This window comes from Spinacia oleracea, chromosome 4 (genome assembly GCF_020520425.1).
Source record: "Spinacia oleracea cultivar Varoflay chromosome 4, BTI_SOV_V1, whole genome shotgun sequence".
In the NCBI taxonomy this organism is placed as follows: domain Eukaryota; kingdom Viridiplantae; phylum Streptophyta; class Magnoliopsida; order Caryophyllales; family Amaranthaceae; genus Spinacia; species Spinacia oleracea.
Genome location: NC_079490.1, coordinates 52,779,593 through 52,803,255, shown reverse-complemented (window position 1 = coordinate 52,803,255; position 23,663 = coordinate 52,779,593). Strand labels below are relative to the sequence as shown.

The 23,663-nt window shown below is 39.8% G+C and overlaps 1 protein-coding gene across 1 annotated transcript; it reads right to left on the bottom strand.

Annotated features, from left to right (window-relative positions):
- Positions 1-22,799: 22,799 nt before the first annotated feature.
- LOC130471538 (uncharacterized) lies at positions 22,800-23,354 on the bottom strand. The gene has a single exon (XM_056841731.1). The coding sequence runs from the start codon at positions 23,352-23,354 to the stop codon at positions 22,800-22,802; it is 555 nt and encodes a 184-aa protein (XP_056697709.1).
- Between the last annotated feature and the right edge of the window lie 309 nt (positions 23,355-23,663).

Here is a 23,663-nt window from a genome sequence, read left to right as displayed (position 1 = left end):
GAAAAAAGGACAGAGTCTACCTCGGTTCGGTTGTGACGACTCCGTCTTGTACTTGTACTGTTCATCCGTGTTTGGGGTTAGGACAGAGCTTGGCATCGAAAATTTTGAATTTTGAATTCTGGAATTTTGAATTTTGAATTCTTTTTAACACCCGGAGTTAATCCGTTGGGGATGTGCTTCACTAGGGACAAGAGCTTTTTGCTGGCCCGTGAGATTTTGAAATTTCGGTTGACTTTCCTGCAGCTTGGGTGCGTTGGGAGTCGAACGCCTAAATTGTTGAATTTTTTGGACTTTGTATTCTTGAAATTCTCATCCGTTTGTACTTGGAGATACAGGTATATACGCGTATTTTTGGAAAGTAGCACGATTTGATGTTTGATGCCTGGTGCAGAAAGCCGTAGTAGCAAAGGACGTGCAATCAGCACGGGAGACCGCGCGCGCTGAAGATTCCTGCGCATGCAGCAGGCAGCGCTGGGCGCTTGTTAGGTTATGATACATATGAATAAACATAAATCATGCAGAAAAACCATAAAGCCAGGAAACATATTATTAACACATAATCATTTAGCATAATTCAGATGCATACACTTTGTAGCGTGCCCTCCCTAGCTGCGCCCAAACCGAACAAGAACAAGTCTTTAGGACTCCAAGTGTCGTCCCTCCGTAGATAGTCCACAGCACGTCCGGATCCGCCTTAAGCTTGACCAACTAGAATCGCCCTTAAGGAAGTATGAAATTCGGCTATTATGGGGCAAGAGAGTGACTGATTTTTCTTGAAAATCTTACCTTTGAATACTTTAATTCTCGATGTAAATATGTGACTCTAGGCACCTATTTATAGACTTTATGGAAAGGAATTATAATCCTATTAGAATACAAATCTATTTAATTATAATCTTACTAGGACTCTAATTAAATAAACTTTATCTATTAGGATTAGATTTAATCACATGACGAATCCCGGTAGCCTTAGGATTTCGAGTAACACACACGAGTGGCACAGTGCACCGCACGCAGGCCTTAGGGCCCACGCACAGCGCACGGCCCATCTCGTCGTTGCCTTTGATCCGCGCGCGCCCAAGGCCTTGGCTGGGCCTGGCCTTTGCGCTAGGCCTGGTCGAGGCTGGCGTGTGTTTGTTGCGCTTTGGCTTGCTGGGCGATGGCCCGGCTTCGTGCTGGACCTTCGTCTGGCAGGCCTCGTCCGATGTTAATTCGTACGATACGCTTCCGATTAAATTCTCGATTTCGGAATTCATTTCCGATATGAACAATATTCAATATTTCCGATTCCGGAATTAATTTCCGTTTCGAACAAATATTTAATATTTCTGTTTCCGGAATTATTTTCCGATTTCGATAATATTTCCGATTCTGACAATATTTCCGTTTCCGGCAATATTTCCGATTCCGGCAATAGTTCCATTTCCAACAATATTTTCCGATACGTACCATGTTTCCGTTTCCGGCAACATCTACGACTTGGATAATATTTATATTTCCGATACGATCCATATTTCCGTTTCCGGAGTATTCACTTGCTTGCCTTTGACGATCTCAGCTCCCACTGAAACCAAGATCCGTCGATTCCGAATATCCATAGATGGAGTATTTAATGCCATTAAATACTTGATCCGTTTACGTACTATTTGTGTGACCCTACGGGTTCAGTCAAGAGTAAGCTGTGCATTAATATCATTAATTCCACTTGAACTGGAGCGGCCTCTAGCTAGGCATTCAGCTCACTTGATCTCACTGAATTATTAACTTGTTAATTAATACTGAACCGCATTCATTAGACTTAACATTATATGCATACTTGGACCAAGGGCATTATTTCCTTCAGTCTCCCACTTGTCCTTAGGGACAAGTGTGCATTTCCTAATTCCTTTGTCGCTCGATGCTTGCTCTTGAACATAAGGTAAGAGTTTTCATCCTTATTACGTCTAAGCTGTTTCTCGGTTTCAGAGTTCAACTGATCAAATAAACAGATAATCATAGCCTATGATTCATCCGAGCACGGCCATGCATTTTACAGTTTCTAGCTCTCCGAGTGGCCTTGTACAACTTTTAAGCATCTCATCCCGATTTATGGGAGAACAATCCCAATCTTGCGATCTTGAGATCTTGAGATTAAACTTCGTTTGATAGGTGATTACCTGAGCGTTGCCTTTATAGCCTCCTTTTACGGTGCGACGGTTGGTCAATGTCAAAGTAAGCAGTTCTCAAACAAGTAATCTCAAATCACTCAGGTATTGAGGATTTAGTGTCTAATAATTTTAATGAAATTTACTTATGACAGATTTTCATCTCTTACAGTAAATTCTCATAGGTCTGTCCGATACTAGTCTTCCCAAAGTAAGCATCTATGCAAATGATTAGGACATTGCCATGTCCACATAGTTCAAGAAACAGAACTACTAGTCATCTTGCATTCTAGTCGTCTAATGTTTTCTATGCGTCCATCTTTATAGAAAACTCCGACCAGGGACCATTTTCAACTTTTGACATTCAAGTTAACTTGATAGACCTTTCTTAGTCACAAGACTGGTCCTGATAGTCTATCTTGAATATTTCGTCAATTCGAAGGGACTCATCATTTAATACCAAACCAAGATTAAATGGAATATAAAAATATATTTCATTTATGATAAATGTTCAACCCCAATGTTTTACAACCATGGGCCTCAAACCCATCTTTAAAACAGTTCATGGAATTCATAGCTATGCTTGATTTCCAGTGCTACAATGTGAGTGTTGCTTCTCACTTGTTGCATAGGTTTAGTTATCATGCTTTCCCAATCTTAATATCCTTTTCATCGAATGTTCTTCGAGATATGATGATAAGATCTTTTGAGTATCTTTATTTTGTGATCTAGTCTTTCTTGTTACAATAGTGGTTCTACGCATTTTGCAATGAAGAACCATTAAGCCAATAGACATGTGATCTACCCAAGTTCAGTGAAGAACTCTTTAACATAAACAACCTTGTTTTATTGCTTCTTAGGCAATAATTATTTCTACTTCAACTGTTTAGGTTGCTAGTGATGCTTTGTTTGGATTTACTTATCCAAGCAGTTCACAGATATGTGGAAGAATTTCCAGCTGTATCTTAGAACATAGACATTAATATTTAATTTCCCACGCAATAACTCATGGTCTCCAATCCATGTTGCCATTTCAAAACACGATGCTCTATAGCTCGTCCTTGCCAATGGTTAAGTCCAAAGGGATCTTTCTTGATCCTTTGCGAGTGTTTATGGGTGTAGCATCAATATTTAGCATATCTTTATTTCCTTGAATCAAGAACTATTCCTATGTACCTTTTCAAGTACCATAAGTTTTTCTTGATCTCAATCTAGTTGATCTTCACTTAGATCAATAGAGACTGGTATATGTTCGTTATGCCTAAAGACATACGATACATTTTTGGCAATCCTCATATTATATCATATATGATAAATTCTTTTGCAGAATTATTCTCAATTGAATTCTATTCAAGTAACTTTAGCTCATTCAATTTCATTAGATACTGAATCCAGCTAAATTCTTTGACATATAATATAGGTTTAAGCATCTCACTTGGATCCTTTGATGTTTAACTTAGTAAATGCTTATACATAGTTAAAAAATTCTTTACTTAGATTTATTCATATGGATCGAATATCTCCAATGGAGTCTTTCGTGTTTGATTTAGTAAATGCCATTACTTAATTCAAAACAATATCATAAGATCTTTGTAAATAGATCTTAATACCCAGTATGTACTAAGTTTTTCCTTGGTCCATCATTGATGAATAATTTCAAACCTAAGTTATTAGCATTTGAATGTTATTTCACAATAGAGAGATATGTGTGTGATACACATAGGACCAATTAAGTTTTATGTACTCCCACTAAACTTCTTATATATCTATAAAAATCATGTACATTTTATGAAACTAAAATACTTATTAGCTTCACTAAAATACATTTCTAATTCCCAATTGCTTGCTTAAATCGGTACTTAGATTTCATAAGCTAGCTTTCCTTTTCAAGCTTTATTTATTTGGATCCACAAATTCTATGAAACACCATGTACATAGTTTCTTCCAATATTTGACTGAGGAAGATGTTTTTTCATCCAATTTTCCATATGTACCAATATGCAATTATTGCTTGAATTATAGACTTGAGCATTATGATTATGCATGAGGTTTCAACATAATCCATGCCATGAATTTGCTTGTAACCTTTAGCAACTAATCTAGCTTTGTGTGTGAACACAATTCCATGTTTGATGGTTTTTATCCTTAAAACCAATTTTCAATTAATAGATGTAAATCATTCTTGCAAATCAACAAAATTTCAATTTTGTCATCATAACATTGAGTATGTTTTTATGGCCTTTAACCAATTAAACATTAAGTCTATATATGGCCTCTAACCATTTTAGGGAATCTAGGTTTCGTAATAGCTTTCTTACAAGTCATAAACTCATTAATCTACATGAAAATAGTTTGACTGCAAGTTGTAGGTTTCTTCGCTATCTAATAGAAGAATCGCATAGCTTCAGTGACCTGAACTCCATGTTTCTTCACTATCTAATAGAAGAATCTCATAGTTTCAGTGACTTGAACTCTATGCCTACTTGGGTTTAGAACATCAAACAATAGAATATCAACAGACACTTTGAAAGTCCTTTGAATATTCTGTTCTCCTTGAAGCACTTGTAAAGTCTTCTAAGAGATGTCTATTCTTTGAAAGCCACTTCTAAAATCCTTAAAGAATACGTGTTCGGATTTTCTAAAGAACTTCGAAAAGCCTCCGGAATGTCCGTTTATGTTTGTTGTTCGTCTCGAAGACTTTCGAGGTCTATTTTCTCCCACTTGTCATTTTGGAAACGAATCTCCAAAAGGAAATTATTTCGAGCAAACAAACATTATGTTCTCAAAAATTTGTGGTAGAAACAATACCCTTGTGTCTCATTTGAATAAATCACAATGAAACATATATCTATACTTGGGCCTTAGTTTGTTGAATAACAAACACTAAGCTCCCACTGAGTTTAACTCTTTAGATATATTATGAAAAGATATTATGTAATTACTTTTCAATAGCTTTGACGAATTTGGTTTAGTTTGGTGGAAGTTGAGCATTTTGTTTTAGAAATTATAGGAAAAGTCTTTATATTTCATCATTGATCGAATCAAGTACTAATTGACTTCGATTATTCCAACTTAGATATGCCATATCTTATGGAGCTAGATCGTGAAATTACAACACACAGTCATTGATGATCATTCTTGACTTAAGAAATCATCAACATGATCTAACCTAGACCTTTATGATTTCTTGCCAAGTGGATTTTATACTTCTGAATCTTTGAACTAGCCAAACAGATTCAAGTTTATATCACTTTGAGTAAATAAACCTATATTCACTCTAATCCATGTGAAATAATAAAGTCATAAAATCTTTCTTTAGCTTTGAACTCTATTGTGTAGGCGCTCTAACAATAGTTCATATCTTTTGTTACTTTCAACAAGTAAGACTAGCTTGTCTTAAATGATCAAGAAATCAATCAACTTTCAAAAGTCCATCAAAATAGAGCTTATGAATGTTAACTTGTTGATATGGTCTAAGCAACAATGCCAAAGATTAGTCGAACTCAAATCAAGGGGTTGATTTGAACCTAGTAAAGTTCTTATTGTTAAAGAGTTGTTTGTTTTAATCAAGCATATTGACTCAACCCGAAAATGACCATTTCATCCAAATAAAGAAACAAACATTGTTTTTGTTTTTCTTGAATGTGAGTCTTTCTGTGTTTGAAACAGAAATTTAGGTATGCTGATTTTGGAACAAAATAGCCATTAAGTTCCAGCCTTTGAAAGGACTTAAAACAAAATAGATGACCCTACAACTAATGTAGCATTGCCATGCTTTATTTCCCACTTGTAGGCCATTAGTGTATCCTAGCTTCCATTATTTGAGTTATTACCAAAGTAAGAACCTCAAGCGGTATATGATACCAAGGAAGTTTGATTGCTAGGTTATTTTTCTTTAAACATAAACTTATAGGTAGAATCGTAAATTCCTTTCATTTGTTCCTTGTTTTCCTATTTCTTGTACCCTTTCTTATAGTCTTAAGACTTGAATTCTCTAGTGTTGACTTTTATACTTTGTTTAGACATGTCCAATGTCACTTTAACAAAGGTCTTACCATTTTAATTTATGTTGAATATTTTGTTTCAACTAGATGATCTTACCAGAAGCTTCTAAAGTTCTCTAAGCATCGATCTATTCGAATGTCCAGGGACTAGACTCATTCGAGAATTAAATGGACAAAGATTTTATGTTGTTAACCATTGGTAAAGCTGAGCGTTTAAACAAAATGCTTTATGATCTCAAAACTACATTGTATTTTGAATTCACATACACCAATCGGTTCGCCATTCGAATTTGATACTCGAAAACAACCATAAAAGTCGCTAAAAGAAACGTACATTTTAAATTGCTCATTTTCTCTCATTTCCGTGAATCGTTCTTGGATTCACTACCAATCGAGGAAATTTACTATTACCTTTCTAAAAGGATTTACTACCAATCGTTTATAATTAAATATCTTGCACTGCAATAAATCCTTTTAGAAAGGTAACAGTAAATTTCCTCGATTGGTAGTGAATCCAAGAACGATTCACGGAAATGAGAGAAAGTGAGCAATTTAAAATATACGTTTCTTATAGCAACTTTTATGGTTGTTTTCAAACATCAAAGTCGAATGGCAAACCAATTGGTGCTTGTGAATTCAAAATACACTGTAGTTTAGAGATCATAAAGCATTGAGTTTAATACGCTCAGCTTTACCAATGGTTAACAACCTAATATCTTTGTCCATTTAATTCTCGAATGAGTCTAGTCCCTAGACATTCGAATAGATTGATTCTTAGAGAACTTTAGAAGCTTCTGGTAAGATCACCTAGTTGAAACAGAATATTCAACATAAATAAAATGGTAAGAACTCTGTTGGAATGACATCGGACATGTCTAACAAAGTATAAAAGTCAACACTATAGAATTCAATTCTTAAGACTATAAGAAAGGGTACAAGAAATAGGAAAACAAGGAACAAATGAAAGGAATTTACGATTCCGTTTCTACCTATAAGTTTATGTTTAAAGAGAAGTGACCTAGCAATCAAACTTCCTTGGTATCATATACCGCTTGAGGTTCTTACTTCGGTAATAAATCAAACAATGGAAGCTAGGCTACACTAATGACCTACAAGTGGGAAATGAAGCATGGCAATGCTACATTAGTTGTAGGGTCATCTAGTTTGTTTTAAGTCCTTTCAAGGCTGTAACTTAATGGCTATTTTGTTCCATAATCAACATACCTAAATTTCTGTTTTCAAACACAGAAAGACTCACATTCAAGAAAAACAAAAACAATGTTTGTTTTTTTATTTGAATGAAATGGTCAATTACAGGTTGAGTCAATATGCTTGATTAAAACAAACAACTCTTTAAAGAACTTTACTAGGTTCAAATCAACCCCTTGATTTGAGTTCCACTAATCTTTGGCATTGTTGCTTAGACCATATCAACAAGTTAACATTCATAAGCTCTATTTTGATGGACTTTTGAAAGTTGATTGATTTCTAGATCATTTTAAGACAACTAGTCTTACTTGTTGAAAGTAACAAAAGATATGAACTATTGTTAGAACGCCTAGACAATAGAGTTCAAAGCTAAAGAAATATTTTATGACTTTATTATTTCACATGGATTTGAGTGAATATAGGTTTATTTACTCAAATGTGATATAAGATTGAATCTGTTTGGCTAGTTCAAAGATTCAGAAGTATAAAATCCACTTAGCAAGAAATCATAAAGATCTAGGTTAGATCATGTTGATGATTACTTAGGAATATGATCATCAATGATTGTGTGTTGTAATTTCACAATCTAGCTACATAAGATATGGCATATCTACGTTGGAATGATCGAAGTCAATTAGTACTTGATTTGATCAATGATGAATCATAAAGACTTTTCCTATAATTTCTAAAACAAAATGCTCAACTACCACCAAACTAAACCAAATTCGTCAAAGCTATTGAAAAGTAATTTCAGAATAACTTTTCATAAAATATATCTAGAGAGTTGCAAAACTCAGTGGGAGCTTAGTGTTTGTCATTCGACAAACTAAGGCCCAAGTATAGATATATGTTTCATTGTGATTTATTCAAATGAGACACAAGCGTATTGTTTCTACCACGAATTTTTAAGAACATAATGTTTGTTTGCTCGAAATAATGTCCTTTTGGGATTCGTTTCCAAAATGACAAGTGGGAGAAAATAGACCTCGAAAGTCTTCGAGGCGAACAACAAACATAAACGGACATTCCGGAGGCTTTTCGAAGTTCTTTAGAAAATCCGAACACGTATTCTTTAAGGACTTTAGAAGTGGCTTTAAAGAATAGACATCTCTTAGAAGACTTTACAAGTGCTTCAAGGAGAACAGAATATTCAAAGGACTTTCAAGTGGCTATTGATATTCTATTGTTTGATGTTCTATACCCATGTAGGCATAGAGTTCAGGTCACTGAATCTATGCGATTCTTCTATTAGATAGTGAAGAAACCTGCAACTTGCAGTCAAACTATTATCATATAGATTAATGAGTTTGTGACCTGTAAGAAAGCTATGACGAAACCCAAATTCCCTAAAATGGTTAGAGGCCATATATAGACTCAAATGTTTTAATGGTTAGAGGCCATAAAACATACTCAATGTTTTGATGACAAAATTAAAATTTTGTTGATTTGCAAGAATAGTTTCACACCTATTGGTTGCAAGTTTGTTTTAAGGATAAAAACCATCAAACATGAAATTGTGTTCACACACAAAGCTAGATTAGTTGCTAAAGGTTACAAGAAAATTCATGACATGGATTGTGTTGAAACCTCATGCATAATCGTAATGCTCAAGTCTATAAATCAAGCAATGATTGCATATTGGTACATATGGCAATTGGATGACAAAACATATTCCTCAATCAAATGTTGGAAGAAAACTATGTACATGGCATGTCATAGGATTTGTGGATCCAAATAATGCTTGAAATGAATGCCAGCTTAGGAAATCTAAGTACAGATTTAAGCAACCAATTGGGAATTGGAATTGTATTCTAGTGAAGCTAATAAGTATTTTAGTTTCATAAAATATACATGATTCTTATAGATATATAAGAAGTTTAGTGGGAGTACATAAAACTTAATTGGTCCTATGTGTATCACACACATATCTCTCTATTGTGAAATAACATTCAAATGCTAATGACTTAGGTTTGAAATTATTCATCAATGATGGACCAAGGCGAAACTTAGTACATACTGGGTATTAAGATCTATTTACAAAGATCTTATGATATTGTTTAGTAATGGCATTTACTAAATCAAACACGAAAGACTCCATTGGAGATATTCGATCCATATGAATAAATCTAAGTAATGAATGTTTGAACTATGTATAAGCATTTACTAAGTTAAACATCAAAGGATCTAAGTGAGATTCTTAACCTATATTATATATCAAAGAATTTAGCTGGATTCAGTATCTACTGAAATTGAATGAGCTAAAGTTACATGAATAGAATTAAATTGGGAATTATTCTGCAAAAGAATTTATCATGTATGATATAATATGTGGATCGCCAAAAACGTATCGTATGACTTTTGGCATGACGAACATATACCAATCTCTATTGATCTAAGTGAAGATCAACTATATTGAGATCAAGAATACTTATGGTACTTGAAAAGGTACATAGGAATAGTTCTTGATTCAAGGAAATAAAGATATGCTAAATATTGATGCTACACGCATAAACACTGGCAAAGGATCAAGCAAGACCCTTTGGAGTTAACCATTGACAAGGACGAGCTAAAGAGCATCGTGTTTTGAAATGGCAACATGGATTGAAGACCATGAGTTGTTGCGTGGGAAATTAAAATAATAATTTCTATGTTCTAAGATATAGTTGGAGAGTCTTCCACATATCTGTGAACTGCTTGGATAAGTAGATCCAAACAAAGCATCACTAGCAACCTATACAGTTGAAGTAAAAGTAATTATTGCCTAAGAAGCAATAAAATAGAGTTGTTTATATGAGTTCTTCATTGAACTTGGGAAGATCACATGTCTGTTGACTTAATGGTTCTTCATTGCAAAATGCGTAGAACCACTAATGTAGCAAGAAAGACTAGATCACAAAATAAACACACTCAAAAGTTCTTATCATCATATCTCGAAGAACATTCGATGAAAAGGATGTTAAGATTGGCAAAGCGTGATAAGTAAACCTATGCAACAAGTGAGAAGCAACACTCACGTTGTAGCACTGGAAATCAAGCATAGCTTTGAATTCCATGAACTGTTTTAAAGATGGGTTTGAGGCCCATGGTTGTAAAACAATGGGGTTGAACATTTATCATATATGAAATGTATTTTCATATTCCATTTAATCTTGGTTTAGTATTAAATGATGAGTCCCTTCAATTTGACGATATATTCAAGATAGACTGTCAGGACTAGTCCTGTGACTAAGAAATGTCTATCAAGTGAACTTGAATGTCAAAAGTTGAAAATGGTCCCTGGTCGGAGTTTTCTATAAAATTGGACGCATAGAAAACGTTAGACGATTAGAATGCAAGATGACTAGTAGTTCTGTTTCTTGAACTATGTGGACATGGCAATGTCATAATCATTTGCATAGATACTTACTTTGGGAAGACTAGTATCGGACAAGACCTATGAAACTTTACTGTAAGAGATGAAAATCTTTCATAAGTAAATTTCATTAAAATTATTAGACACTAAATCCTCAATACCTGAGTGATTTGAGATTACTTGTTTGAGAACTGGTTGCTTTGACGTTGACCAACCGTCGCACCGTAAAAGGAGGCTATAAAGGCAACGCTCAGGTAATCACCTATCAAACGAAGTCTAATCTCAAGATCGCAAAATTGGGATTGTCCTCCCATAAATCGGGATGAGATGCTTAAAAGTTGTACAAGGCCACTCGGAGAGCTAGAAACTGTGAAATGCATGGCCGTGCTCGGATGAATCATAGGCTATGATTATCTGTTTATTTGATCAGTTGAACTCTGAAACCGAGGAACACCTCTAGACATAATAAGGATGACAACTCTTACCTTATGTTCAAGAGCAAGCATCGAGCGACAAAGGAATTAGGAAATGCACACTTGTCCCTAAGGACAAGTGGGAGACTGAAGGAAATAATGCCCTTGGTCCAAGTATGCATTCTATGTTAAGTCTAATAAATGCGGTTCAGTATTAATTAACAAGTTAATAATTCAGTGAGATCAAGTGAGCTGAATGCCTAGCTAGAGGCCGCTTCAGTTCAAGTGGAATTAATGATATTAATCCACAGCTTACTCTTGACTGAACCCGTAGGGTCACACAAATAGTACGTAAACGGATCAAGTATTTAATGGCATTAAATACTCTATCTGTGGATATTCGGAATCGACGGATCTTGGTTTCAGTGGGAGCTGAGATCGTCACAGGCAAGAAATGAATACTCCGGAATGATATTACCGGAAACGGAAATATTGATCTTATCGGAAATGTAAATATTATCCAAGCCGTAGATGTTGCCGGAAACGGAAACATGGTACGTATCGGAAAATATTATCGGAAATGGAAATATTGCCGGAATCGGAAATATTGCCGGAAACGGAAATATTGTCAGAATCGGAAATATTATCGGAATCGGAAAATAATTCCGGAAACGGAAATATTAAATATTTGTTCGGAACGGAAATTAATTCCGGAATCGGAAATATTAAATATTGTTCGTATCGGAAATGAATTCCGGAATCGGGAATTTAATCGGAAGCGTATCGTACGAATTAGCATCGGACGAGGCCCGCTAGACGAAGGCCCAGCACGAAGCCAGGCCATCGCCCAGCGAGCCGCACGCAGCAACACACGCCTCGACCAGGCCCAGCGCAAGGCCAGGCCCAGCCAAGGGGCTCGCGCGCACGCAGCACCGCATATGGGCTGTGCGCTTGTCGTGGGCCGCAAGGCCTGCGCGGGTGCACGGCTTCTACGATGCGTGTGCGGGAAATCCTAATTCTATTAGGATTCGTGCGAAGATTAAAATCCTAATCTTATTAGAATTGCTTTGTTATTTAGAGTCCTAAAAAAGTTCTAATTAACAAATCCACATCCTAGTAGGATTACAATTCCTTTTCCATACCTCTATAAATAAGGGCCTAGGGTCATTATTTATATACAAGTTTTCAAGTATTCAAAGCTAGGATTTTTAAGCAGAAAAATCAGCCATAACTCTTGCCCATTTAGCCGAAAATAAGTAGTACCTTAAGGGCGATTCTAGTTGGTCAATCTTAAGGCGGATTCGGACGTGCTGTGGACTATCTACGGAGGGACGACACTTGGAGTCCTAAAGACTTGTTCTTGTTCGGTTCGGGCGCAGCTAGGGAAGGCACGCAACAAAGAGTATGCATCTAAACTATGCTAAATGATTATGTGTAAATAATATGCTTTCCTGGCTTTATGGTTTTTTCCGCATGATTTATGAATTGTCATATGTATTATAACCTAACACGAGGAAGTGCGCGCTGTGGCGCAGCTCGCTTGCTGCCCACACGCGACTGCTCGCTTTTCCCTGCCCCTCGCCCACGCCCATCGCATAACACACACGGCCAACACCTTTGCTTCGCGCGCGCGCCATGCTATGATGCTCGCTGCATTCGTACCGCAAGGGCGACGAGCTCCCTTGCTCGTCGTCGCGTGCCCGCACTGTACAACACCCCTTAAGGGTAACACGTAGCTTCCTTTGCTTTGTGCGTACAACATTTATGAGCGTTTTCATAAAAATTTAAATTTTTTTAATTAAAAATTAACGACAAATTAATAAATCATATTAATTTCATAATTTTAGGGCGAAAAATCGAAAATTTATTAATTAATTAATTTCCGATTATCATGGATTCAAATCTAGGTCATAAAAATTTAAAATTTAACATAAATTAACAATTTTATGGTGTATTTTAATCATGGATACCTAATTAAATTATTAATTAATTATGAAAAACAAATCAATTCTAAATTATTCGAATTTCAACAAATTAATCATAATTACAAATTAGGTTGTGTAATTAACAAGTCTAGGCATTCATAATTGTTAAACATATACTGTAGGTCAATCAAAAACTCAAGATTTATCAACAAGAATCGCAAATATTCAATTTAACATCTTAAATTTACAAACTTTTGCGTTCGAAAAACTTAAACCTCTGAAAAGTCATAGTTAGGCTTCGAATTTGGGAATTCTGGGTTCGGCCGAAAAATAGTGATTTTGTCAAAATTTTAGAATGCCTTTTACATGAGAAATTGACACAAAAATCACTCGATTTGGTTGAGTAACGAATATTCTGCCGAAAAACTGCCTACATATAATTAAATAAACGCAATTTGCAATTAATTACGAAAACTAATCACCCCTTTATTTCCTTGCAAATTTGTAAAATTTAACCATGTTCATGCAATTTAGATTATGAAAATAATAAGAGGCTTGTGATACCACTGTTACGTTATGATACATATGAATAAACATAAATCATGCGGAAAAACCATAAAGCCAGGAAACATATTATTAACACATACTCATTTAGCATAATTCAGATGCATACACTTTGTAGCGTGCCCTCCCTAGCTGCGCCCGAACCGAACAAGAACAAGTCTTTAGGACTCCAAGTGTCGTCCCTCCGTAGATAGTCCACAGCACGTCCGGATCCAACTTAAGCTTGACCAACTAGAATCGCCCTTAAGGTAGTATGAAATTCGGCTATTATGGGGCAAGAGAGTGACTGATTTTTCTTGAAAATCTTACCTTTGAATACTTCAATTCTCGATGTAAATATGTGACCCTAGGCACCTATTTATAGAGTTTATGGAAAGGAATTATAATCCTATTAGAATACAAATCTATTTAATTATAATCCTACTAGGACTCTAATTAAATAAACTTTATCTATTAGGATTAAATTTAATCACATGACGAATCCCGGTAGCCTTAGGATTCTGAGTAACACACACAAGTGGCACAATGCACCGCACGCAGGCCTTACGACCCACGCACAGCGCACGGCCCAGCTCGTCGCTGCCTTTGATCCGCGCGCGCCCAAGGCCTAGCTTGGTTGGGCCTGGCCTTTGCGCTGGGCCTGGTCGAGGCTGGCGTGCGTTTGTTGCGCTTTGGCTTGCTGGGCGATGGCCCGACTTCGTGTTGGGCCTTCATCTGGCAGGCCTTGTCCAATCTTAATTCGTACGATACGCTTCCGATTAAATTCTCGATTCCGGAATTCATTTCCGATACGAACAATATTTAATATTTCCGATTCCGGAATTAATTTCCGCTTCGAACAAATATTTAATATTTCCGTTTCCGGAATTATTTTCCGATTTCGATAATATTTCCGATTCTGACAATATTTCCGTTTCCGGCAATATTTCCGATTCTGACAATATTTCCGTTTCCAGCAATATTTCCGATTCTGGCAATATTTCCATTTCCAACAATATTTTCCGATACGTACCATGTTTCCGTTTCCGGCAACATCTACGACTTGGATAATATTTATATTTCCGATACGATCCATATTTCCGTTTTCGGAGTATTCACTTGCTTGCCTTTGACGATCTCAGCTCCCACTGAAACCAAGATCCGTCGATTCCGAATATACATAGATGGAGTATTTAATGCCATTAAATACTTGATCCGTTTACGTACTATTTGTGTGACCCTACGGGTTCAGTCAAGAGTAAGCTGTGGATTAATATCATTAATTCCACTTGAACTGAAGCGGCCTCTAGCTAGGCATTCAGCTCCCTTGATCTCACTGAATTATTAACTTGTTAATTAATACTGATCCGCATTTATTACACTTAACATTATATGCATACTTGGACCAAGGGCATTATTTCCTTCAGCGCTGAGCTCGACGCTCGACGTGGGGCTGCGCTATATAAGCGCCCCTTGCCGTGCCATTTGAGGAGCAATCTTCATTCTTTCTTGCTCTCTTTCTCTCTTAAAGGTCGAATTGTCTTCCTTTGGTCTTGTTCTTGCCTTGTCCATGTAAGTATTTCATGTTTTGCTTATGAAATAACTCTAGGATTGCTTGTAGTTTTGAATTTTTGATTTTTTCTTTGAAATGATGATTGCATGATAGTAGGCTTCTTGAATCATGTAGAAAATTGTTTGATACACACTCTAACTTGAACTGTTGGAACTTGTAGTCTTGAATTTTTGAATTTTTTTTTTTTTGAACTTGTATCTGCTTCGGCATGGGTAGCCTAGGCGTTGATGTAGAACTTGTATACTTGCTTTTGCATGGGTAGCCTAGGCGTTGGTGTAGAATTTTGTATACCTGCTCCGGCATGGGTAACCTAGGTGTTGGTGTAGAATTCTCTTTTGAAGTAGAGGTCCATGGCTTAAACTTGTATGGCCATTGGGGATTTTTTAAATTTTGACTTTGTACCGGCTAGTATAGGATAGCCCCCAGTTTAGAGTCTTGATGTTTTGTATTTTTCAATGACTTAGTATGCCTCGGCACACTCGAAGAAAGCTCGCCGAACGCTCGGTGGTTCGAGCTGCTATGGAGGACGCTTCGGATGATGAAGCGGCTGCCACGAATGTGCCGGAGGGGGGCATGGTTCCTCGGAGTTTACCCGCTTTCGTTGGCACTAGTTGGAGTCCTTCCGATCTAGTGTTCCGACCGGACTTTCATTTGTCTCAGCGGCCTCGCGCTGGCTTGGTGAGTCTTGTACTGTGCTTTGAATTTGTATCTTGTACTTGTATAGGTTTTGAGCTGATTGGTTCATCTGTAGGAGGATGGAGAGCCATTTTGCACCTTTTGGTCCTTGGCGGAGCTTCAGAAGGCTTTCCAAGCCATCCGTGCTGACGAGGAAGCTATGGAGATCTGGTTGCAGACGGGCCTGGTCGATTTCTGGCGTGCCATGGGAGATACTCCGAGGAGAACGGGGATCAAACCCCGGCTACAGGCTTTGCTGGAGCGGTGGTGGGATACCACCAACACTTTTCATATGGCATGGGGGGAGATCACCATTACTCCCTTCGAGTTCGCCATGATTACGGGCCTTCCTTTTTCCGAGAGGACCATGATTTTTATTCTGGCATGAGGTGGTTCTCGAACATCTCCAGGCACTTGCTCGGCCCTGTTGCTGATTTGGCGGATGATGACACTCATGCTTCAGTGACGGTGATCATGGATGCTATCCGTAGTGTGGGGATATCTGCGGAGTAGAGGGTTCGACTCTTCCTCTTGGCTCTAGTGAGTAGAGTGATGGCTCCGTGCACATCGGCTTCCTGTCAGCTTTGCAGGATTTGAGGGTTGTTTCGAGCCTCAACTGGGGTGGCATGGCCTATGGCCACCTCTTGTACGAGATGAAGTGGGCTTCTCGGACTGTACCGGGGAGCGAGCCGAGCATCGCTGCTTTGTGGAGTGTGCTGGAGGTATATGGGACTCCTTGTACTTTGTATTTTGTACTTGCATGCTTGTATCTTGAATTTCACTGATGCTTTGTCTGCTTTTTGAAAGATTTGGATGTTCGAGCACTTCCTGACTTTGACGCCGGATCGTACTGGAAATGCGGCTTACCCGTATGCTGCCTCTTGGATAGGAGCGGTGCGCAGGAGGTGCCTCTGCCGGCCTCCCGCAGAGCTTGGCGGGTTCTACCCGTCAATGAGGTAAACTCTTGTACTGTTTTGTTCTCTTGTATTTGTATTTGTATAGTTTCCTGAATTGTCTGCTATGTAGGTGGTTTGGCGTCCTTTTGCTGACGCACGTATACCTGTTTCGGACGCTCGGGCCCATTTCTTATCTTCGAGGCGGGTCTTGCTCCCGGGCGTGTATCGCCATATGTGGTACTTGGGGGAGCGCGTGTCCCTTCAGCATAGTACGGGGGACTGGCTTGTCCCTAAGGACCCCACCGGAGTCCATGTTGGCGCCAGACGATGAACTCGCCCAACTCTATTTGAATGCTGGCGATGCTGTTTGTCGCCATTGGGAGAGATTTTGTAGATAGGAGGGGTCATTATGAGGACCTTCTGAGGAGACTTGCTCCACCTGTACGCTTCGTACTGCCGGTGAGCTTTTGAATCTTGTATCTTGTATTCTTGTATTCTTGTATGATTGTATGTAGGAGGATATTCCCCATGCTGATAGGGTCATCCGCTATGAGAACTCGGACGGGGAACAGGTGGAGGTGACCATTCCTGTAGCTTCTCCTCCGCACCGGAGATCGTATGATGATGTACCCGAGCATTATGCCGCTGTAAGTACTGTTGTATTTGCTTGAAACTTGATTGTAATCTTGTATCTAGAAATTGATCTTGAATTTTGTATGCAGGCCCCTCGGGTGAGAGTGCGTCGCTGGATGCTTTTGATTGATTCCTTGAAGAGGCATTGTGCAAAGCTGACCCAGAAGCTCTTCTTGATTTTGAAATTTGTATTCTGGAAACTCGAACTTGAATGTCTGATTCTTGAAATTTGTACTTTGTATAGGAACGCCGTCGAGGTCGCAGAGGTTCCGTTGACAGGGAGCCCCAGGCGGAGACTTCGTTGAGGCAGGAAGGACCGAGCTTGCATTTGGGACAGAGGTCCAGTCCTGGTACTTTTCAGAGGCATTCTGATGCCGAGAGGGGAGCTGCCCCTTTTGTATATGCTGATCCCACCTGGCATTCTTTTGGGGGTGCGAGCAGTTCGAGGCCCTTTGTTCCTCCTCTTGGGTGCTACTTCGGAGGGAGCGGTCCTCAGCCTTGGGGTGCGGATACTTGGGCTTACTGGTCGGAGATGGAGAGGATGCGTCAGGCTCAGATATTTAGGGCGTCGTACCAGTTCATGGCGATGTCGCCGCCTTATGAGTACCCTTCCCCTCAGCAGGGAGGTTATCCCTCTCCTGGCACTCTTCGTATCTCGGAGCAGGATCCTGGTACCCTTGGGACGGAGCTGGATCGGGATCTGGAGCGCTTTAGGAGCCGAAACAGGAACAAGGAGCCTGTGGTTGACATCACGGCTGATGATGACTCGGACTAACCCTGCATGGTAGCGAGTTCCAGTTTGCTTTGGTTTGATTTTGTAAAGGTCGGTTTGTATTTGTATGGATTTGTACGGTTTGTGATTTGAATTTTGTATGGTTGTATGGTTTTGAACTTGAATTGGTTTGAAAATTTTGAAGTTTGGTTTTTTATATGATTGAAAATTTGAACTTGTATGCGTTGTGTGTGCCTTTAAAATTTGTAGCTATATGCATGCATGAGGAATTTGCAAAAAAATTGAGAAAAAATTTGCCCATTTTTTCGGGTGTATATATCCACTATAAGCCCCCACTTTGACTGAGGTTTTTTGGTTAGGAAAAGCGCAAGTCAAAGTATATTCAACTTTTGCTATGCATATGCAGACTCGACTTAGGACGCCGATCTAGGACTAGAATGCTTGAAAAAATAAATTGACCGGAAATCTGCCCGAAGCGTTGACTCGGATTGCTTGAAACTGCGCGGCTTGTGGCTTTGGAATCTTGAATAATGGAGGTTGTACTCTGCTGTCCGAAGCACTAAAGGGTGTGTACTCGGAGTCATAAAAGAGGACGGTGGCCTCGTCCTTTGATGCAGGCCCCTGCGTTTGGTGCAGGGCTCGGCGCCTGGCGGTAGTGTGCTGTCGTGCAAGCCGACTCTTGTATAAATAGGGAGCTTGTCGGATCATTCTTGTGCAACAATCCTTCCCTAATATTCTTTGCATACTACTTCCTCACGAAAAAGAAGAGAGAATATGGCTATGTCTTTTGAAAATGCCTTGAACTCATGGCTTGGTTCGCTAGGCAAATTGGAGAAGAGGGAGCTCGATGGCCTGCATCTTGGGGTGCTTGCTTCTTTTCGGTTTGAAAAGCTTGATGTGCACTTCCTTCTTGCTGCTCTGGAGGCTTGGGATCCAAATCATCATGTCGTCCGCTTTGGAAATAATGAGGTATGTCCCCTCCCTGAGGAATTTAGCGCCATATTGGGGTGGCCCATTATGCTGGAGCCATGGATGCCTAGTGTTGAATAACACTTTTGCTTGGGTTTTGAAAGATATTTAGGCTTGAAGCCCCCACTTTTGAGTGCTGTTGTATATGGTAGAGGGGTGGATTTGTCCCTTCTTGTCACCTACTTTGCTGGGCTTGATGTTCCCAAGGTTTTCCGCTTAAGGGCCTTGAGTTTTTGTATCTTCGCTCGCTTCCTCTTTTAGAAACAGGGGTTTAGCAATGGTGATGCCTCCCTAATAGAGATTATAGAGAAATTTGCTAATGGTCGGAACCCAATGCCGCTCGTGATTGGCGAAACATTGATGGGCCTTGACATGCTGAAGTCGGACCCCTCTTCTTTGCCATCGGGAAGTCCGGTATTACTCCAAGTAAGGATCTGGAGCTTTCTTGTATATTGAACTTGTGCTTGTATTTTGAAGGTTGAATATTGAATTGCTTTTCTGGTATACTCCCCAAGATCTGGCTTATGGAGAGGCTCATGCTGGTGGCACCACCGGAGAACATGGAAAGCTATAATAGAAACGGGTTCACTGTGCGGCCCATGGTGTATGGCCGGCTTTCTTTGGATGAGTGGCGAAGCGCACTTTCTGGAATTGGATCTTGTATAAGGTGGGTAGTTCCTTGGTGGGGAATTGCTGCCATGAGGCATGCCCCTGGTTCTACTGCTTTGAGGGTTCCAAGCCTCACAATGTTGGTCTTCTACTCGCCTGCTAGAGTGATGAGACGGTATGGCTTGAGACAGGAGATCCCAGACTGTATTGAAGAGAACCCGAAACCTGTTGTGCTGAATGCAAATCGACTTGAAGTTTGGAGGCGGTATTGGGTCGCCAAACCATTCTTGAGTGTTCAATACCCGCCCGAACCTGATACTCTGTCTGCAGGGTACACTGTTTGGATGAGATGCCTCAGCCAGAGGGACGTTTCTCTCTCCGGACCAGCTAGAGTTCGAGGGTCTAGAGCTAGACGTCCTGCATCAACTGACTATGAGGAAGGTGACGGGAGTGTGGCCCGTCCGGTGCTTGACCGTTCGAAATCCAAAGGAGGTTAGTCATCCTCCCGTCTTGGAAGGCTAGCAAGTTCTTTCTCCCGCCGCCTGGGCAAGGGGAAGATTGATGATTGATTGCGGGAGGAGCCAGGGGATAGTACTCAAGGTGCCAAGACTCAAGAGCATAGTCGCCCAACCCTAGATCTTCGTATGCTGAATGTGTTTGAATTGTACTAGAAGGAATTGTGTTTTGGAATGTGTTTGAAAGATGTGTTTAGAAATTGTGTTTAGGAAGTGAAAAGGCTTTGGACTTTGCTTCCCTTCATCCTGACCTTGTATTTCAATTAGCTTTGAAGGATTTAGAGCCAAATAAATGGTTATTGTGTTAAATTCCGCTTGAACATGCTTTGCTTTGAATTGGCACGTTTGGAATAAAGACAACAACAATTGAATTTGAATTTTGATTTGATTTTTAGGATGCCCTTAATTGAGGAAATTTTGAATTTTTTTGTATTAAAGTGGCCGGGCCTCGGGATGAGGTTGCCTACGTGTCCCGTTAAGGAATCAGGCCTAGTTCTAATGAACTTACAGGACTTTGAATAGAAATTTGAACATGGAACTTAGACATAGAACTTCTTGATTTGATCAGGGTTTGTCAGAGATCTGAATTATGTTCCATCGATGTCTGTTAGTTCGACTGCTCCCCGGAGAGGATTTTCTTGACAATGTATGGGCCTGCCCAGTTGGGTTTGAATTTTCCCCTTGGTCCATGATGCTTTTGCGAAGGGATTTCAGGACAAGCTCGCCTTCCTTGATGTTTCGGGTTCTGACCCTTTTGTGAAATGTCTGGCCACTCGGCGCTGATAGACTTATACGTGGTGAGCGACTTGAAGACGATGCTCATCAAGCATGATTAGCTCATCATACCTTGCTTGTACCCATTCAGCTTCTGGGATTTTTCTTTCGAGGACTATCCTTAGAGAAGGTATCTCTAGCTCGATAGGTTGTACCGCTTCCATTCCATAGACCAATGAGAATGGAGTTGCACCAGTTGAAGTGCGAATTGAAGTTCGATATCCCCACAATGGGTAGTGCAGCTTTTAGGGCCTGTCTTTGTAATTGGTTGTTATTTTCATGATGATGGCTTTGACATTTTTGTTGATTTCTTCGACTGCCCCATTGGTTTGTGGGCGATAAAGCGAAGAGCGATGATGTTGAATTTTTTACTCGGTGAATAGGTCTTCACACTCTCCTTGAAAATGGGTTCCCTGGTCACTAATGAACTCGTGAGGAACTCCGTATCTGCATATGATGTTTTATTGGATGAACTGGGCCACTTTCTTGGAACCCAACACTTTGATGACCTGGCCTCGACCCATTTGGTGAAGTAGTCGATAGCAACCAGTATGAACTCATGACCCCCAATGGCCGTTGGAGTGATTTTTCCAATAACGTCGATACCCCAGGCTGAGAATGGCCACGGTGATGATTGAGAGTATATAAATGATGGGGGAATGTGCTTTAGATTCGCACGCTTTTGACATGTAGGACATTTCTTGACAAAGAAGTAGCAATCCCGCTCGAGGGTAGTCCAGTAGTATCGAGCCCTGATGATCTTGAGGGCCAACATCTTCCCGTTCACGTGGGTGCCACAGACTCCAGCATGTATGTTGTCCATGACTCTTTGAGCTTCGTGCTTGTCAACACATCGGAGGTTAGGGCCGCTAAGGGACCTCTTTTATAGAACTCCGCCTTTTATGACGAAATTGGCTGATTGTAGTCGTAGAGCCCTTTGATTCTTGCTTGAAAAGTGCGGGGGATACTCTGAATGCTGTAGATACCTTTGGATACCTGTAAACCAAGGTTCATCTCTGTCTTGCTCGACGTCGTCAATAGCATGGACATATGCTGCTTCTTCACGCGTTTCAATTGAAAGTGGCATTTCGGCCATGCCATTTGGAATGTTGATCATTTAGGCCAGCTTTGCCAGTGCATCGGCAAATTGATTCTCCTCTCTCGGGAGGTATGTATAGCGAAGCCTCTTCTACTTGCTCAGACAGCTGCTCAAGATAGGACTGGTATGGAGCCAAGCTCTCGCTCCTTACTTTCCATTTGCCGGAAATTTGATTGATGATTAGGGAGGAATCCCCGTATACTCGAAGTTTCTGGACACCTAATGCTAAGGCGGCTTCCAGGCCCATGATGCATGCTTCATATTCTGCCGCATTGTTTGTGACGTTGAATTGCAGTTTTGCTGATATAGGAATGTGAGTGTCGTCTCGGGCTACTAGAATTACTCAAACACCACATCCGTTCTGATTTGAAGCACCGTCAAAATGCATTGACCAACTGTCATCACTTGTCATTAAGATTTGCTCGTCGGGTAAGTCGTAATCTTCCTCTTCCGCCTCGATGGGACAGTCGGCTAGGAAGTCTGAGACTGCTGAACCCTTGATGGACTTTTTCGGGATGTATTTGAGATCGAATTCTGCTAGCATGACCAACCACCTGGACAATCGTCCGTTGAGAGATGGTTTTTCGAATAAGTACTTGAGAGGATCTGCTTTGCTGATTACATGTACTGTATGGGAGAACATGTAGTGCCGTAGTTTCTTTGTGGCCCAAGGCATTAGCAACTCACAGCTATACAAGGCAACACAAACAAAACAAACAAGGCACCAGGCCCATTACAAGGTTAAAAACCAGTCATAATCTCTCTTGCTCACAGTTTTTGGCAAAACTACTTGGATTCTGCCCTTAACCAGATGCTTCAAGCTGCTCACAGTGTGACTAATAGTGGGGATTTGATTATCCCAGAAGCTTGCATTTCTGCTCTTCCAAATCAGGTACACAGCAGTACCAATAGCAGCAAAAATAACTTGTTTTCTGAACTTAGAAACTCTGCTATGACCAGTCTTTCTTACCAACTGATGCAAAGTACCAGTCATAGGAACACCCGACCAATGTTGCATTGCCTGTATAATTTGATAGCTGAACTGACACTGAAAGAAGAGGTGGTTGTGACCTTCATCCTGCAACCCACAAATCAAGCATAAAGAAGTTTGGCTAATGCCAATTCTAGCTAATTTAGCTGTGTTCTGAAGCCTGCATTGAACAGCAAGCCAACAGATAAATCTATGCTTAGGGGTGAGAAATCTATTCCAAACCAATCTATCCAAATGCACTCTAGGTTTCAAATCCAACATTTTCTCATAAACTTGCTTCACTGAATAATGAGCCATGTCCTCCAGATCAGACAGAGTAAAATACTACTTAAGCTTCTCATTAGTGACACAAATTTTACTCCAATACCAACTAGCAGAAGAGCTAGGTTGGTAACCCCACCATTCCCCATCTTTGAGGTAGACTGAAGTAATCCACCTGATCCAAATATTGTCCTGTTTCTTAACAAGAGCCCAAACATATTTTCCCATGAAAGCCATGTTCCACAAAACAACATCCCTAAAACCCAAGCCACCATGCTGCTTGCCACAACAACCTTTATCCCAAGCTATATTAATTGGTTTCTGGCTGAATGCTTGTCCACTCCA

What these genes read in the sequence shown, in the direction of transcription:
- LOC130471538 (XM_056841731.1), bottom strand. Translation starts at nt 23,354, where the DNA reads ATGGCTCATTATTCAGTGAAGCAAGTTTATGAGAAAATGTTGGATTTG.